Source organism: Rhinichthys klamathensis, unplaced genomic scaffold (assembly GCF_029890125.1).
Source record: "Rhinichthys klamathensis goyatoka isolate OS25496 unplaced genomic scaffold, OSU_Roscu_1.1 h1tg000297l_1, whole genome shotgun sequence".
NCBI classification, from domain to species: domain Eukaryota; kingdom Metazoa; phylum Chordata; class Actinopteri; order Cypriniformes; family Leuciscidae; genus Rhinichthys; species Rhinichthys klamathensis.
Window position 1 is genome coordinate 450,780 of NW_026606816.1, and position 20,190 is coordinate 470,969.

At 43.5% G+C, this 20,190-nt stretch overlaps 1 protein-coding gene across 1 annotated transcript; it reads right to left on the reverse strand.

The window, feature by feature from the left end:
- Window positions 1-1,380: 1,380 nt before the first annotated feature.
- Window positions 1,381-18,967, reverse strand: efemp1 (EGF containing fibulin extracellular matrix protein 1). Its single transcript, XM_056270140.1, has 11 exons — window positions 18,609-18,967; window positions 18,132-18,219; window positions 17,200-17,248; window positions 16,834-17,073; window positions 16,005-16,127; window positions 14,762-14,881; window positions 7,191-7,310; window positions 6,117-6,236; window positions 4,197-4,320; window positions 3,923-4,115; window positions 1,381-1,832 (listed from the first exon to the last, which is right to left on the reverse strand). The coding sequence occupies exons 2-11, from the start codon at window positions 18,210-18,212 to the stop codon at window positions 1,671-1,673; spliced, it is 1,332 nt and encodes a 443-aa protein (XP_056126115.1). The 5' UTR covers window positions 18,213-18,219; window positions 18,609-18,967; the 3' UTR covers window positions 1,381-1,670.
- Between the last annotated feature and the right edge of the window lie 1,223 nt (window positions 18,968-20,190).

Genomic DNA, 20,190 nt, shown 5'->3' on the forward strand with positions numbered 1-20,190 from the left:
AACTGTTCTGGTTCAAGAGTACAAAGTCATGGTCAACAATTAAAAATACATTTTAATAAAATAAAAAGTTCTATTATTAACAGATTTTATGTATTTTGTAAAGGCTCTGAGATGTGGATATGGACATCTGTGTTTCAGCCAGAGAGGTATTGCAGACAAAAGTGTTTATTAAAAAGCAGATGAATTATGATTAAAAAAAATGCAATGCAAAGCCACAATCAGGTTATTGCCATCAGTGCAAATCATACTGTATATTAACAATGTAATGTGAAACATATACTGAGCGCTGGAAAACTTTCATTTGTAGGTCACAGTGTTTACTCACAGATCAAGCAAAAGATCTAAAGTGTGCGCTTTAACATATGACCACTATTTACCATTTATATCTTTAAAAAACAAATTGTGCCTTTTAAAGCTTTGTTTTTACACACTAGTGTTGGTAATGTAACATTGTTAAACAATGGATAAATGTTGAACAAAAGAAAGTCAGTCACGTAAACCTTCACATCAGTGAGTTATGAGCAACCATAGCAGGAACATTAATAAAGACACGATACTGTAAGAATGTGTGTTGTGTTTCTGACATTAGCAGGGCTCCAGATTTATGAATAATCATCGATTATGAATCATTTAAACTTTTAGAGTTTGTCAACAACACAGGGACAATTAAAACACGCAGCCTGAGAGCCTCAGCATTATGAAGTGATATTGTGCCAGAAGAACAGAGTGAGGAACTCAGTGTCTCAGTCAGCTCTCATTATGATTCATAATCACGAGGTTTCAGCGTGACGGGAACTGTAGGAAACTTTTCGCTGTCTGTAATTGTATCCAGATTGTGATCTGTATCCAGAGTGTGTGGTAACACTTTACTTGAAGGGGTGTGCATAAGACTGACATGACGCCTTCATAATCATGACAGGACACATGACGGAGATTTTATGCATGTTTATGACAACTGTCATCAAGTGTCATTCGCTCAATTATGACATTTTAATGCAAATATGACATTGTTTGAGATGTCTTTGTTATGACAACTTGACATCAACCAATACATCATAACCTGTCAGTGTCTTTGTCATGACAACTTGATTTACTCGTTTAATGTAACGTTTCTTAAGTTTGATAATTAACTGTTTATGACATATTTATGACAGGTTGTGTTGTCTTAGTAATGTCAAGGTGTCATAACAAAGACATCTCAAACAATGTCATATTTGCATTAAAATGTCATAATTGAGCGAATGACACTTAATGACAATTATCATAAACATGCATAAACCCTCCTTCATATTCATGATGTGTGTCATGTCAGTCTTAGTCACACCGCTTCAAGTAAAGGGTTACCGTGTGTGTGTGAGAGTGTGTGAGTGTGTATTTTTGTTCAAAATTCCATGCTCATATTCTGTTTATGAACACATTACAGATCAAGGAGAGCTAAATATGAACTAATACTGAACTACATATCAGCCGATCACGACTGATGATATAATATGAAGAAACCAATATTGTTTTAACCAGTTTTATTTAAAATGATCGGCACATCAGCAACATGTTAGTGTGTGTCTGGAGCGCTGAGTAAGAGTCGGTGTGTGTGAGGACTCCTGGCGGTTCTTTACAGCGCGCGCCCGGATGTGTGTGTGTGTGTGTGTGTGTGTGAAGCAGCAGGAGTGTCAGAAGGCGTAGGGTCCCACGACGAGTGTGAGTCGCAGTAAAGAGCTGGAGCGAGAGTTCATCAGTGTGTGTTGAGTGATCATCTCCAGATCCAGGATCAGTTCCAGTGGACCCTCCAGAGACTGAGACAACACCAGCATCGCTCCGACACTGCTGAAGCGCTGATGCAGAGAACACACACACACACACACACACACACACACACACACACACACACACACACACACACACACACACACACACACGTGCAAATCAGACACACACACACACACACACACACGTGCAAATCAGACACACACACACACACACATGCAAATCAGCCACACACACACACACACACACACATGCAAATCAGACACACACACACACACACACGTGCAAATCAGACACACACACACACACACATGCAAATCAGCCACACACACACACACACACACACATGCAAATCAGACACACACACACACACACACACACACACACACACACACAGAGACACAGACACAAACACAAGGACACAGACGCACGCACACACACAGACACACACACACACACACACACACACACACACACACACACACACAAATCAGACACACACACACAAATCAGACACACGCACACACACACACACACACACACACACACACACCTGAATTAAAGAGTGTTTTTAAAAGGTGACGTTCTTTTTAAACTCACATTACTCACCAAATGCTGAAATAAACCCATAACCCGATCCAGCGCCGTCTCAACAGATCTACATATCTCTAATGGAAAGCCATAGGAATTACATTCACTTCTGAACTAACCCAAGTTTAACTCTATTTCCCCAGTGTGAAGTATCCCGCTCTGCTCTTGCCTAATGTCTTCCTGTTTTCTGAACTTGAGTTCAACACGATCAAGACATTAATATTTGATGTTGTGCGACCAGGGAAAACAACACTGGATTACGTGATAAACACCGCCTTGTCTATCTGCTCAAACGGGATAAGAAGGAAAGACTGAGTGCACAGTGTGATCAGTAACTCTGCATTTGCCAATGAATGGCGTGTTGTCTTACAGCGCCACCCAGTGGTCGGACCACAACAGTTGAACTGACTTCAGACGAACACACACACACACACACTGTTTTCTCCTAGAGCTCAGCCGAACTCAACTCTGAATCATTCTCTGCTTATCACTGTAAACATGCTTTGAAACAATCTTTGCTTATGTTTTCTTTCTGCTTCAAAACCACTAAAAACAAATTGACAATGCTAAAATGAAGCCACCACTTTAACCCTTGTGCGTCATTTAAAAACAGTTACACATACGTAGGTCCATAGTGGACAAAACTGTCCGTGTCAAAAAATATTGTCATAAAATGTTAAGCTTAGGAGCGCAGAGTTTGGTCTCATGTTAAAGAAGACCCTTGGCAGATTATTGCTGAAGTAAAAAAAAGTGAAAAAGTGATACAAAACAAAAGTAACAGAGGTTTAAGTTTATGAAAATGATTAAACTATGTTAAAACTGCTGTGTTCCAAATTTGAGGTTGATAAAAATGAGCTTTCAGTGCCAGATTTCCCCATTAGACGCAGTAAAACTTTGTGTTGTGAAACGGAAACACAGATTAAAACTGGATTTGTGATTTGCAGTAGAGTACAAAAACGCACACACACATCATTTTTTTACACACATTCAAACCACACTCTGACATCCACACCAACACACACACACACACAATTATAGCTGCATGATGTATCCAATGGGCTCTCAATAATAAAGTGAGTCAGGAATAAAGTGAGTATTTGCTTTAAAGGCCAAACCTGAGAAATTGGCACAATCTGGTAAAAAATAGTACATTTTTTAATTTTGAAGCCTTGAAATTTTGAAAGTCTTTTGACAAAGACTGCATCGTTTTATAGTTAAATGGCCCTGGGATTGCAGTTTTAATGGCTTTCAATGCGGACATTTTTGAGTGAAACTGTTCTGTGTTACAAGTGCAAAATCGTTTTTTTTTTCAAGGAAATGGGGGTAAAATAAAAATACACACCTGTGCCAAAATGTATGCAGTTGGCATTGGTAAAATGATCAAAAAACAAACAAACTGAAAAAGACACAAATGTCCATACGGGCGCACAAGGGTTAAACATGTTTAAAACAGCCAAGAATATGTTCTGGCAGAAAGTAATAATATAATGAAGTGGTTTCAGGTGCTGCACTGAAGCCATGGCTGATTTGGCAAGGGCTTAGGACAGTTTTCCGTGTTGTTACTCACCCGAAGGAAGAACTCTCCTCCATCATTGCCAGCTTTGATCCTGAAGGTGTAGTGCGCGCTGGGGAAGATGTTTGTGGCTTGAATCTGAAAGATATCTGCCGGTACGCTGCGCTCTGAATGAAGGCTCATGTACTTGTAAACTATAGACTGTGGCAGGCCTCGACACGCGGCCGCGGACTGACACGAGCACCGGCTAGGAAGCAAAGCAAGAAGATTACTCTTTTTCCCCATGCTTAAATGAGTTAGATCAAAGCTTTAAAGGGTCCCGACTTACTTTTGGGCCGTCTGCACGTACGGCTCCTGGCACGGGTTCTGCGGGTAACAGCGGTGCCCTCCGTAATAGTTCCAGCACATCTCATCTTCCCTACACTCATGGCCCGTGTCACACTCATTGATGTCTTCCATTCCAGAGAAAAGATTGTGATTAGCAATATGTCATATATATATATATATATATATAATATATGAGAATGCAGATCTTACAACTTCCAAACAACTCGAATCAAATAACTCGAATGGCTAAGAAATCTGGCATCTTGGACTCTAAACTTAACTTGTCTATTTGTCTAAGTTCTGCCTTTAATACCAATTTTTATCAAGTTATTTTTGATAAATTAATCTCTATTGGTATTACTGGGGTCCCTCTCACTCGGTTTAGATCCTATTTCTCCGGTCACACTCAATTTGTCTTCAGAATAAACTTCAGATCACATTCCTCATCTGTTACCCCTGGTGTTCCTCAAGGCTCCGTCTTGGGCCCTCTTTTATTATTACCTATTACCTCTTGGGCAAATTTGTAGGAAATTTGGTATTAATTTCCACTGCGATGTGGCTGACACTCAGCTCTATTGGGCCTTCAAGCCTAATTTTACTCTTCTTTCTTCTTCCCTCTTGGACTGTGTAGATGAGATCAAATCCTGGTGCTTGTGAAAGTGTTCTCAAGCTAAATACAGATAAAACTAAGGTTCTTCTTGTTGGCACTAAATCCAATTTGGACAGCTTTTCACTTAACATTGATAATTCTATAATTTCCCCGTCTTCTAGGGTTAAGAGTTTGGGAGTCACCATTGATAGTGGCTTGTCGTTTGAAACACACGTTGATAATGTCACTCGCTCAGCATACTCCCACATACGAGCATCAGTTGTCTTTGTCCATTCCAGTTGCATCTTGTACATGCTCTAGTTTCTTCACACATCTATTACTGTAACTCTCTCCTATTTGGCTATCTCTCGAACTTCTCCATAGACTTCAGATGGTCCAGAACTCAGCCACCGGCATAATTACTAGAACCACTTCCATTGAGCACATCTCTCCTGTTCTTCATCAATTACACTAGCTTACTTATAAATATCGCGTTTAGTACGTGATTCAGCTTTTAACTTATAAATCTGCACAATTGTCTTATTACTTTTAAATCTCTTCTTAAAACTCATCTCTTTAAATGAGCTTTTCCTGATTAATGTGCTATCTTATGTTGCTTTGATTGCACTGCTGTCTTGTAATTTATGAGAAATGCGTCAAATTACAGAAGTACACTCTTAGAAAAAGAGGTTCTAGAACCTTAAAGGGCACTTCATATATAGAACATTTTGGGGTTTCCCATCATGAGATCGTTTTGTGGCTTTAGTTATAATGAATTAATTTTGGTTTTAATTACAAAAAAATTAAATAACCTGAAAGTATTATGCCATCATTTAAAAAAATGCTCCTTATATACATAGAACCCTTTTGGCGTAAAGTCTATTTAGAACTCCATTTAACCTTTTTTTACCTAAGAGTGTAAAATTGCCAATGGAAATTCCATTTACATGAGCACACCTATTGTTGGGCACCATGACAAGACTGTAGCAAGATACACACACACACACACACACACACACACACACACACACACACACACACACACACACACACACACACACACACACACACACACACACACACAAACACAACCGTAAGCTAATATCTTTCCCTCGGTTTAGAACAAATAAACAGCCTTTTTGTTTCATGCATATCGATTAAAGAAATAAAAATAACAGGGGGTGAAGCAACATTTGAGCCCAGCATTGTTTCCATGATGTGTTTGGGAATTCCTGGCCATCTTGCTCTGATGTGAAATATCTGGGTGTGGATGGAGAGAAAAAAGGCCAGGCAAAGACAAGCATTATATCTTATGAAGGAGGAGGCCGATACCTTGACACATTCTTGTTCTCTGCAGCTGATATCCGTCTGGGCAGGAGCAGGAATATCCACCCGGGCTGTTCATACACACATACTGGCACATGTAGCTGGAGAACGCACACTCATCGATGTCTGGACACACACCAGAACAACATACAACTCAACCAACCGTCACATATAAGGAGCGATTTACTGATCTGACTGCACTGACACTGTCAGATGAGAACAAAACTCGAACTGACTTGAGCTGAATAACCACACTATTGTTTCATAATTGATGACCTTTGCTCAGTTATTGAACTGAACTGAATCAACACTAAACTGATATGATCTGAATGATGACACTATTGTCTTTTAGAGCTGCTTTACAGCTGAACTGGAAATTGCCTACAGGTGACTTGACTTAAGGCATCGTGATCTTTGTCTAAAACAAGGCTGAGAACAATCTAGCTGATGATGAAGAATGACATTTTGTGCTGCGGTCCAATTAAAATGTGGAAATCGAACATTTGGTGAATTTTAGATAAAAATGCACATTCAAATGCATTTTGGTTTTGTTGAGTAAATGAACATCGGTAAACTTAAGCACTTTGTAAGCAGGTTAACTAACTCAACCCAAACATATGAAATTAATCACAAATATACAAATCAAATATGTAATATGCATGTTATGTGCTAGTCAGAATGTCATGTTACGAATGCGATCTTCACATAACAACGCAATGGATCACAGACATTAAACAACTGGCCCATAAATAATTCATTATATTTTATTACAATAGGGTATTTTTTTAAATATTGATGCATATTTAAATTAATATATAAAATGTTTGAATGTCTGGTTTAATTCAGCACTTTCTTGTCAACTAATATTTGTAACGCCCTCTTGTGGACTGCTGATTTACAAAATGTGGTGTACACTTATCTAAGTGAAATAATTTCTTTAGGATCTTTTGGCAGCTCTCATCGCTATATAAGCACGGAGCGTGTTTCACTGCTTTAACTAATGCCTTCGAGAAAGTAGGCAGTGTACTCAGATCAAGCATATTTAAATCAAGCACAGGAACATGCAGAATAAACACTTACCCACACAAGAGACTGAATCCGGGGCGAGTTCATAACCCCGATCACATTGGCAGATGTACGAGCCCAGCAGGTTGAAACACTGATGCTGGCACGGCTGAGCCAGATCACACTCATTCACATCTGAAACACAAGCCAAATCCAAAATTGAAATAATATTTTTTAATGTCAGTTAATAGCAAGATATATTTCAGACATTATTTGGCCAGTTAGTTCATAAATTTCCTCTCCCACAATAAAAACATTTCCAAAACAAGTCAAAGCATCAAGCAGGAGTATGCGATATGTATCGTCTAGGATAATATTGTAATTGTTGTTTTAATGATGTGTGAGCTGATATTATCAATTATGTCAATCACTTTTATCCCCCAACCCCCCCCAACCTCCCCCACCCCGGCGCCCAAAAAAAACAGGCCTTAATAGTGCACACTTTCACTGAAGCTTATTAGAATGTCACTGAAAATCAAGATATGGGAGCAAAAATGCCTATTGTCCCAAGTCACCAGCCCAGTCACCAGAACTACACTTCCCAGCATCCCGTCTGGTCCCCACCTGCCCTCAGTCAGCCATTATCACACCTCCACAGATAATCACTCATCACCCATGCACCAGCTCATCCCCTAAGCAGTCACGCTCCTCATCACAGTTATCTGGTCTCGTCATTGAACGCTGAACTTCCACCTGACTACTTGCCTTCGGATTACCTACCTGTGCATCGAACTGTCCAGCCCTTCGTCTTCTTCAGTCTTCTGTGTATCCTCGTCTGCCTGACTTCAGTCCTCCGGTCACTTCTCATCTCAACCTGCAACAGATAAGACCTGTCACTCACTGGCCAGTATCACCATAAAAATCTGCTATCCAGAGACTTACCTGCTAACTTCATGTGTGTTATTCAAAAGACTCTGTTCAGACGTTACCTGTATCTGCATTCTTCTGTTCCATGACAGAAGACCAGACCAAACAACAACAACAAAAGCCGCACTATGAGCCTTTCCCTCACCTCTAGAGATCCAGCGAATCTGCTCATCTCCATTTTTCAAGATGGTCATCCAATTGAAGATTAGGTAAGAGAATTTCCTGAACTTTCCAACTTGGTTCCATGGAATGATGGTACCATGAAGATCATGTTTTGGGGTGGATTAGATGACCATCTTTATCACCAGATACCGGCGTCAGCTACCACTTGTTCCCTCAAGAGCTACATTGATCATGTGCTGTGGCTAGGTGGTTCTTCCCTCTCTGTTGGCGAGGTTGAAGAAGACACCAGTTCCATTCAGTCACTTTCTCTCCAGTCCACTCCAGCCATCAGAGGTTTTGTCCATCAAGCGATCATACACCACCAGTCTCCTTCCAAGTCCTTCGCCATCTTCACTCCTCGTGCGAGCACAAGTGTCACCAGCCGTCATGGCCGCCAAGCCAGAGTCTCCAGTCTTCCCTCGAGCACAGAAGTTGGTATTGAACAGTGCCAACCTGGGAGCGAAAGTGGCCTGCAGTTATTTCCGTCTGAAAGGCCCTGAAGAAATCTTCCCCTCTCAGGTCCCTACATCCAGAATCCACTTCCAAATCCATTCCAGTCAGTGAAATTTACCAGTCTGTTCCAGTGAGAGAAATTCACCTTGTCTATTCAAGAGAGAGAAATTCACCAGTCTGTTCCAGTGAGAGAAATTCACCAGTCTGTATGAATGAGAGGAATTCTCCAGTCTGTTCCAGTGAGAGAAATTCCAGAGCCTGTTCCCACCCCAGTGTCAGCTCCTGAGAATGCAGAGCTGACCATTATGCCCACAGCCATTTTAGAAGTGTGGGCTGCACACACGTGGGTTCCAGCCCCTAACCAGAGTCCAGTGATGGCTCCAGCCCCTAACCAGAGTCCAGTGATGGCTCCAGCTCCTGACCAGAGTCCAGTGATGGCTCCAGCCCCTAACCAGAGTCCAGTGATGGCTCCAGCCCCTAACCAGAGTCCAGTGATGGCTCCAGCTCCTGACCAGAGTCCAGTGATGGCTCCAGCCCCTAACCAGAGTCCAGTGATGGCTCCAGCCCCTGACCAGAGTCCAGTGATGGCTCCAGCCCCTAACCAGAGTCCAGTGATGGCTCCAGCTCCTGACCAGAGTCCAGTGATGGCTCCAGCCCCTAACCAGAGTCCAGTGATGGCTCCAGCCCCTAACCAGAGTCCAGTGATGGCTCCAGCCCCTAACCAGAGTCCAGTGATGGCTCCAGCCCCTGACCAGAGTCCAGTGATGGCTCCAGCCCCTAACCAGAGTCCAGTGATGGCTCCAGCTCCTGACCAGAGTCCAGTGATGGCTCCAGCCCCTAACCAGAGTCCAGTGATGGCTCCAGCCCCTAACCAGAGTCCAGTGATGGCTCCAGCCCCTGACCAGAGTTCAGTGATGGCTCCAGCCCCTAACCAGAGTCCAGTGATGGCTCCAGCCCCTGACCAGAGTCCAGTGATGGCTCCAGCCCCTGACCAGAGTCCAGTGATGGCTCCAGCCCCTAACCAGAGTACAGTGATGGCTCCAGCCCCTAACCAGAGTCCAGTAATGGCTCCAGCCCCTAACCAGAGCCCAATAATGGCTCCAGCCCCTGACCAGAGTCCAGTGATGGCTCCAGCTCCTAACCAGAGTCCAGTGATGGCTCCAGCCCCTAACCAGAGTCCAGTGATGGCTCCAGCCCCTAACCAGAGTCCAGTGATGGCTCCAGCCCCTAACCAGAGTCCAGTGATGGCTCCAGCCCCTGACCAGAGTCCAGTGATGGCTCCAGCCACTGACCAGAGTCCAGTGATGGCTCCAGCTCCTGACCAGAGTCCAGTGATGGCTCCAGCCCCTGACCAGACTCCAGTGATGGCTCCAGCCCCTGACCAGAGTCCAGTGATGGCTCCAGCCCCTGACCAGAGTCCAGTGATGGTTCCAGCCCCTAACCAGAGTCCAGTGATGGCTCCAGCCCCTAACCAGAGTCCAGTGATGGTTCCAGCCCCTAACCAGAGTCCAGTGATGGTTCCAGCCCCTAACCAGAGTCCAGTGATGGCTCCAGCCCCTAACCAGAGTCCAGTGATGGCTCCAGCCCCTAACCAGAGTCCAGTGATGGCTCCAGCCCCTGACCAGAGTCCAGTGATGGCTCCAGCCCCTGACCAGAGTCCCGTGATGGCTCCAGCCACTGACCAGAGTCCAGTGATGGCTCCAGCCCCTGACCAGAGTCCAGTGATGGCTCCAGCCACTGACCAGAGTCCAGTGATGGCTCCAGCTCCTGACCAGAGTCCAGTGATGGCTCCAGCTCCTGACCAGAGTCCAGTGATGGCTCCAGCCCCTGACCAGAGTCCAGTGATGGCTCCAGCCCCTAACCAGAGTCCAGTAATGGCTCCAGCCCCTGACCAGAGTCCAGTGATGGCTCCAGCTCCTGACCAGAGTCTAGTGATTGCTCCAGCTCCTGACCAGAGTCCAGTGATGGCTCCAGCTCTTGACCAGAGTCCAGTGATGGCTCCATTGCACAGGCTCATCCCCTACATAAGCAGTCACGCTCCTCGTCACAGTTATCTGGTCTCATCGTTTAACACTGAACTTCCACCAGCCTACTTACCTTCAGATTACCGATCTTCTGCATCTTCTGTTCCATGACACCTATATTGTTATAACATCTTGCATTTATATGATACAATGTAGTTATGCAATATCATATGAGCAAGAGTGCTGTTTTTCTTGAAAATGGGCACAATTGCAAATGTGATATTTTATATGACCGTTTAATAAACAAAAAGTTAATAGTGAGTAAGCTAACGTCATATCTGGTTTATGTCCAAGCACTCTTAGTTTGTATTTTGTTCTGTTGTATTAGATTTCAAAGTTTCTGTTGATTACTTTCTGTGTGTGATCTGTTTCCTAAGCTGCTGATTATGTTCACCTGTGTCTAGTTTAGTTAATCCTTAGCCTGTGTATAATATAACCCTTTGTTTCAGTTGTCCTTTGTTGGTTCTTGTTTTGCTGTGTCAATATTTTGGTTAAAATATGTGGCATGTTATCCCCACCCCTAAAGCCGTTTATCCTTCACTGGTTCCATCCGGCACTGACGACTTCCTGGTTCCGAAAAATGTACTCTCATAAATAGGGTTGGGTATCGTTTGGGTTTTATCCGATTCCAGTACCTACTCGGTATTTTTTAAACGGTTCCGGTGCTTAAACGGTTCTTAAATCGGTACTTAAGAAAATGAAACCGCACACACTTTATCAAAAAATAATACTCTTTAATTTACAGGGCCAAACTGGACACAATATTAACTTAAATCTTTAAACAATATAAATACAAGTAACATATGGTAATAATAAAACCAATATAAAATAAAAATTCATATTTACATAATATCAAATGAAACAATATTGTATCAAACAATGTAATAATACTGGAGATTAATAGAGATTACTAGCAGGCAGAGCTGCCAACTCTCACGCATTGACCGTGAGACTCACGCAAATGACCCTTTTCACGCAGAAAAATCGCGGACAAAGAGGACACCGACAGACAAGACAGAGAAGGTTACTTTTGATATGGAACAAATCCACAGCTGTCAGATTCTGTCAATATTTTTACGAGATTCACACAATAAATAACGTTTTGGCTCTTTGAAATGTGACAGATCGCTGTAGCGCGTCAGTTCAAACGGCACGTGATACAGCAGCCTACAAATCCACTGCTTCTTAGCTACGCAGCGTTGAGTGAACCTATGAAAGAGAACATCTCTGGTTACTGGTGTAACATAGCTCTCAATAGGGAACGGGACGCTGCCAAGCTCCTCTCGCTGCCGACCAGCTTCCTTTTTCGGCAGAGAAATCTGAGGAGCAGATGGCGCACGCGCGCCAACATAATATGACGACGTAAGTGCGTCGATGCGGCGCCCGCGCCATCAGCCAATGAATTGGCTTGATTCTATATGGGATTCAGACTATCGGCACACCCAGAGGGCGTTCTGACACGTAATTTCACACGTGAAATGCAGCCAAACCTTGCGAGAAAGAGCGCGCATGCGAGACAGAACTGTGCTCCAAACTGTGTAGCACACGCACGGCGGAGAGAGAGAGAGCGAGAGACCTTGTGTGTGTGTGTGTGTGTGTGTGTGTGTGTGTGTGTGTGTGTGTGTGTGTGTGTGTGTGTGTGCGCGTGTGTGCCTAATGAAGTTAGGCACCGAAATCAGGCACCGAAATTTTCGTTCTTATTCGGTCTGGTTACTACCGTTTACGTCGGAACCGGTTCCCTATTGGCACCGAGTTTCGGTACCCAACCCTACTCATAAAGGTAAAAATGCCACAAGAAATTTAAATAAATACTAAATATCAGCACTCTCTTTTTTAAGATATATATATTTGGCCTTTTTATGCCTTTATTGAACAGGACAGTTACAGATCAGACAGGAAAGCATGAGGCAGAGAGAGGGGAACGGGATCGGCAAAGGACCTCGAGCCGACAGTCGAAGTCAGGTCGCCGGAGACACAGTTGAGCTATGTCAGAGCGCTGCCCACGCGGCTATTGGCTTAGACAAATATCAGCACTCTTGAAATGCCAATCAGATGAAAGCAGTGGTTCCCAAACCAACCAGAACATTCAAGTACCACCTAGTCACTAGTGTGTTGACTTTCAATGTTGTTTCACATTTGGCAAATAGAAATATCCTTGCGATCAGGCTTAAGCACTGTGGGCAACACACACAATGCCATATTTAGATTAATATCAGTATTCCTGTAGATCAGTTAAAACATGCTGTGGCTAGAGTGTCATCACTTCAAATCAGAGCAGCAGCTACACTCACACACTGCAGTAGTAACATTAAGTTTTGCACTAATACCTAATGATAATAAAATTTGGATCAGTATAGTTTAACACTTCTCCCATCTGCTTAGACACTGCTCTCATTTAACCTAGTTCCACCCCCATGTTCCTAGCCCTTCCTCCATCTCATCATCCTAATGCTCTACCGGCTCTCTCCTATTCCCTGGCTTCCCAGTCTTCCGAATCATGGCCTAAGCCTAGGACCTTTGACCTCCACTTCGGCCCTCTGATCCCCTGATTCCGCCTTGACCCTACAAACCCTTCTGGCTCCACAGCAGTCCCTCATCCTTCCGGCCTCGCCTTTTAATTTTCTGGTTCCACCTTGGACTTCCAGACCTTCACACCTTTTGCTCTGCTCCACCTCTTTCTTCCGATCCCCCGGATCCACCTTGGTCCTCCGATCCCCCGGATCCACCTTGGTCCTCCGATCTTCTGGTTCCACCTTGGTCCTCCGATCCCACGGATCCACCTTGGTCCTCCGATCCCCCGGATCCACCTTGGTCCTCCGATCCCCCGGATCCACCTTGGTCCTCCGAACCCCCGGATCCACCTTGGTCCTCCGATCCCCCGGATCCACCTTGGTCCTGCGATCCCCCTGATCCACCTTGGTCCTCCGATCCCCCGGATCCACCTTGGTCCTCCGATCCCCCGGATCCACCTTGGTCCTCCGATCTTCTGGTTCCACCTTGGTCCTCCGATCCCCCGGATCCAGCTTGGTTCTCCAATCCTGCAGCATGGTCCTGCTCCTCTGGTACTCCATCTCCGTCCTGGTTTTTGATTAGTAGGGGGTGTCCACATATATACATGGCCATTTTTTCTCAAGTTGTTCTTTAGTGTATTTCTTCACCAAGTCTAGAAGCAAAATCGAGATTCCTCGTTTTTTAGTTACAGTTGGTCAACACATGGATCTTTTGAACTGATTATAAAACATTCTTCTGTTCTTCTGTCATGAGGCTCAATAAAATCTTTCCCCGCAGGACCTTGGACACATTCGGTGTATTTGTACTGGTTCTAAGAGCCATTCTTATCAGTATGTTCTTCAGTTTCCACTGAGTGCATGATTTCCATATACAAATGCTTTAGCAGGAAACCTTTCCTCACTAAGGAATTCCTTATCATGTTGTTGATCAAAGAACACATTTTATTGGCAAAGATGTTCATGCTTTGATTCACAAGTTAGGCATCATTATCAAGTTTCACATTCCTTGCTGTTCTCAGAACAACTGAACAATGTTGATTTGCAAATGACAGCTTTGAAACCTTGGGATTGAGCCCAAATGCTCTCGCTCTCCTTTTAAAATATGTTGTGCTAACAGATTCACCTTTAATTTGAAGCTCCTCCTCTTGCTTTGTGAAAGATCTGAAATCAAATTCTTGGCAGAACTTTGAAGCAAGCTAATCTGAGAGACTTCTTGCCCATTTATCATAAGGACATCTATTTCACTTTATGGTATTGACACAGTGATCATAAGAGTAACCGACTGTGTCTATTATTTAATCTATTACTCTAAAATATAGGGAGCTTCCTGTATGTTGCCCAATATTGAATATTCTACTGTGAATCTAACACTTAAAAGCACTGACCGCAATCTTAACTCCAACAATCCCCTTTAAATCCATGCTATTTTAACCCATTGGCTCAATCAAATGTATTTCTTATAAAGAGAGGGAAGAGCAGTAGATTAGAAATGCATGTTGTTAAGGACAGGATTTGTCCACCAAAACAGGAACACACACACACACACGCACAGGTCTGGTCTTTAACTCACCTACACAGCTGTGGTTGTTGCTGGCGAGCTGGTATCCATCATTGCACTCGCAGTAGTAAGAGCCAGCGGTGTTCACACACGTGTGCATGCAGAAGTGTGACAGCAGACACTCGTTTCTGTCTGCAAAGAGGTTTACACAAACACTGCTCATATAACCGATGGGATTCTTGACAGATTTGCAGGGTGATAATGGTAACATCTCCTTTTTGTTTTTGATTATTGTTTGATAGACCAAATCTGATGAAACATTTGCAGGGGTTTCTGGGAATTCTGAGGGGGACCTCAGTCTTAACAGTCGGATAGTTCACGTTGATGGTTGATGAGAAATATATTGACTGAACCTTCCACACATGCACGCAACAGATACACAGATACACAGGAATGCACGCACCGGAAGAATGTGTCCTGTAATTTAATGCACATATAGATGCAAAGCTGATTGTTCTAATATTGTTCCTCGAGACAAGAGTACACTCCCACCGCTAGCAGTCACTGAACACACAAGGCCTTTCTATTCCTTCACAACGAGGCACACATCACTATCCAGAACCTTCTCTCTCTCCGCTCCTCTCTGATGGACGCAGAACTTCACATCTCTCAAAAAGCAGATCAAAATACACATCTTCTGCAAAACATCTTTTTCTTCTCTGCTTCCTCCTCTGCTCTAGTTTGCTTCCTAATCTAGCTAACAGAATTGGCAATGTATATTATGAATACTGTGTGACAAACTGCTTTTGCAAGTGGCTTTGGATAAAAGCATCTGCTAAATGCATAAGTATAAACAAGAATGTCTGTTTTGAACACAATGAGCGCTTTAGTGTGTATGACAGAAAATGCTGGCAAACATTGTTACCAACCAACCATTCATTCATTATGGGGAAGATTTGGCAAATTTTTTTTAGAAAAAAAAAAAAAGTAAAGAAATGTGTCTCTTTTTTTGGCCAAGAATTTTAATTTTGGGGCATCACTGAGACTATTTTGAAAGACCATATTTATCTTAATTTATTTTACTTTTACAAGCTTATCATTTAGAGGAAACATGAGATATAAATTAAATATAAACCGCAGTATTTATTTGACATTGCAGACATGAGAGGCAATAGAGAAGATAATTGAAAGTCAGAAACATATTACATGCTAGAGTTAAAATAACCAACAAAAACCAGCTGACCCTCTAATATCTTAACCAGTGAGATCACACGAGCACTGTTCCCAGACCAGTGCTGTTTCTGTCTGCACTCACCCACACACTGCTCTCTGTGTTTCTGGAGTCCAGGAGGACACTGGCAGGTGTAAGAGCCTCTGGTGTTGAAGCAGGTCTGCTCTGCACTGCAGGTGTGTGTGTCCTGAGCGCATTCGTCTACATCTGGACACACGCACACGCACGCACATGCACACACAAAAATGTTCTTTAATTACGTCATCAATTCTAAATCAGAAAGCATCATCAATCTGATTTACATGATGGTAAAAACGCAGAGTTAAAGCTCAGCCCAGCAACAACAACATGTTCTAAGAATGTTTTGCTAACGTTCCCATTAGATATAAAAACGTTATTTTTGAATGTTCTCTCGACTTTCATTTTAAACTTATTTAAACGTTTTAAAAATATTTATTTACTTATTAATTTTTGTTAGATATGAGAACACTAAGGAAACATTCCATTGTATAATTTTGCGAACATTAATTCGGAATGTTCTCTAAATTAGTAAGTAGTTTTTTTTTTTTAAAGAACAGATAGCTCTGAATGAACGTTCTATCAATGTTACTGGAAGAACGTTTGTTCATGACTTTGAGAGAACTTGCCAGGACGTTCCCTGTTCGCTGGACTAGATCAGTGCCGTTCGGGTGTCTTCACTAACTTCTATCAAACGCTACGATACACGGCCTTCTCCTCCTCCGGTCCAGTCTTCAACTCTATCTCCTGTTCAAATCTCTGATTATATTATGTTGCCACCTAGTACTGTACATACTCGTATCTCTTCTGCACATTAAGCTTCTCCCTGTACATGTATATGTGCATATGTCCCTCATGAGCCTGTCCCTCAGACACGAGGCTGACGCTGCCGTACCTTGACAGACGTTCTGCCCGTCGCGTGTGAACCCAGGCGAGCACCGCGCGTCTCCGGCTCTGGGGTTCCAGCGGGTCTGTGGGGTCAGTGGGTTCACAGGGTTTGATGAGTGTGAGGAGTCGTCCCCATCGCTGACGAAGATCTGTGCGTTCTGAGGGAGGCAGAGGTATCCGCCGTAGTGGTTTATGCACCTCATGCCCCCTTTACAGGCGTCAGAAACAAGGGCACACTCGTCAACATCTGTTCAGACACGGAGAGAAACTGCTGTTACTGTGGGCTTCGGTGTCCTTCTCAAAGACAGAAACACAACAGTTGTCCATACAAGGCCAGAGAGAGAGTATTATATCAACAATACTATGTTATTACCTTTGCATACCTCTTTAATGGGATCATATTCATAGCCTTCTGTGCACTGCTGTGAACAATAACATTAGTTTTACCAGTCAGTTTAACACATATATGAGCTGTAATAACAAAACAATCACACCTGTTATTTAGCTGATGTAAATAGGCCTGTCATTTTCATTTCAAATGAAGGAAGTGTTTTTACAGCCCTACTACCCCTTATTTGAGATAACTGCAAAAATTACATTTTGCCATCTAAATAAGGGGATTTTAAATGATCATGAAATGGCATCAGATGTCCACGCTGAAGTACAGCTAAAAGCACCCTAAGCTGGTCTCCCAGATTGACCACCCTGGAAGGTTAAAAATAAAAATAAAAATTTGTTCAAACCCCTCTAATAAAACCAGCCTGAAGACCAGCTAAAACAGGCCAACCAGTTTAGGGTGCTTTTAGCTGTATTTCAGCGTGGACATCTGATGCCATTTCATGATCATTTAAAATCCCCTTATTTAGATGGCAAAAGGTAATTTTTGCAGTTATCTCAAATAATTGCAATTAGATTGAATAAACATGATCAGGCGATTAATGGTAACATGATTTTGCCAAATAAGACATGTTCCTAAATCAACATATTATGTAGATCCTGGAACAACATTCCTGTCTGAAAATGTGTAACCGTATCAAGTATCCCTAAACATAACCGTAACTTATCCATAACCCTAACCCTAACCATAACTTATCCATAACCCTAACCGTAACTTATCCCTCAAATCAGAGGGAGCTGATGGTGAATCGCACTGATGTAGAAGCACTAACCCTGGTTGTAAGACTAAACTTGATCTACACAGTAAACTTGCCTCTCAAATCTGATTGGTCGCTTGAAATGTTTCTACATTAATCATCTATGATGATGTATGAATCAATAATCGTGACAGGTTAATAATGCACTCGCCGTATATGAAACGGGCTCTTCTGCCTCTTGAGCAACAGCACAGGCAACAGTTGTCATTATCAGGAAGATTCCCAGCATCATACTGGTTCTACATGGGTTAAACACATCAGAACAACACTTCACACCACAGTACATCATCACAGCTGAACATGTGACAACACTTCTCTCTGCTTTCATTGGCTCAGCTCCAGGCGCATACTTCTCTAGAAATGTCTTTTAAAGTTAAAGCAACTATTAAAAATGCAATAACACGCCGCCATTAAACACTTAAACAACGCTTTCAGCGCATATCAATCAGTCGCATACTTACTGTACGATATTATAAACTGTTTCTGCACAAGAGTCTGTTTTATGAATTCACTTCAAACCCAAAACGCAAAGACATCACTGTTTAACACATTTTTATTAAATAATGTTCTAATAAATCATAATGTTTGGATTTTATCGAAGCTAATACTTCATATTGCTGAAACTCACCTGAGCTGGTGTGAGTCCGGGAGGATGAGGTCTGGTGTCGGGTCCGGAGAGGATGAGGAGGGTCTGGTGTCGGGTCCGGAGTGCCAGGGATGTTTGAGGAAGACCTCGTGACGTCATCATCGCCGCCGCGGAGGAATGTGGGAGCGGAGAACAGGTCGTTACCGTTGTTTCCCGCTGCGGGAGTTTGATGGGTTTGTTGCTCGGGCTCGAGGATGTGTCTCCCTCCACAGGCTGTTTAATAAACTCACTGATGCCAGGCATTGTGCTCACATTCGAAATAGGTCAGTTTGTAATGTCATTCGAGTCCATATTGTTTCAATGCATTAATCATAAATGTCCTCTAGAATCTGAGCAGTAAACTATCATGCACTTGATCACTTTATGCAAGCATCCCTCCACATTACATTTGCATTTGCACATGCTCATGCATCACAAAACCTCATTACAGTTTTTTAAATAGATTAAAAAAATAAAAAAATCCAATGCAAAGAGCAGTAAACGAAGCCATGCACTTGATCATTTTATGATCAAGCACCTCTCCAGATTAAATTCGCAGTTGCAGAACTGATTTTCCCTGACTTTGCATTGGATTTGATTTTTTTATGCATTTAAAAAAAAACTGTAATGAGGTTTTGTGATGCATGTGAAACTTGCAAGATCATTTATGTTGCAATATTGCATTCAAAAACTGTTTAAAAAGCATATTGAATATATTCATTCATGTATTTATTACATGTACAATATTAGAATATTATGATTCATACACTAAATAGAGTCTAAGTTGGGTCAAAACACATGACAACAATCCACAAAACAAGAAACGAATCCAAAATGCAATCATAAACACAAGAGCTGCATATAGAGCCATAATCAAACCTACAATACCAGGAAACACGGGAAACGGAGCTCAGCTAATGAGACTGAATGAACCGTCAGGTTATTTGAACATACAAACAGGACATGAAGCACAGGTGATGGAAATGAGACCGTGAGAACCATTGAGTCTCAATGAGTCCAAACAAACACACACTCTTTTCTTCGGAACACTGACGCACACAGCTAGGGTCTCCGGGGCCCTGGGCAGGGTGTCGGGTCTCCGGGGCCCCTGGGCAGGGTGTCGGGTCTCCGGGGCCCCTGGGCAGGGTGTCGGGTCTCTGGGGCCCCTGGGCAGGGTGTCGGGTCTCTGGGGCCCCTGGGCAGGGTGTCGGGTCTCTGGGGCCCCTGCGCAGGGAGTCGGGTCTCTGGGGCCCCTGCGCAGGGTGTCGGGTCTCCGGGGCCACTGTGCAGGGTGTCGGGTCTCCGGGGCCCTGGGCAGGGTGTCGGGTCTCCGGGGCCCCTGGGCAGGGTGTCGGGTCTCTGGGGCCCCTGCGCAGGGTGTTGGGTCTCCGGGGCCACTGTGCAGGGTGTCGGGTCTCCGGGACCCCTGTGCAGGGTGTCGGGTCTCCGGGACCCCTGTGCGGGGTGTCGGGTCTCCGGGGCCCCTGTGCGGGGTGTCGGGTTTCCTGGGCCCCTGTGCGGGGTGTCGGGTCTCCGGGGCCCCTGTGCAGGGTGTCGGGTCTCCGGGGCCCCTGTGCAGGGTGTC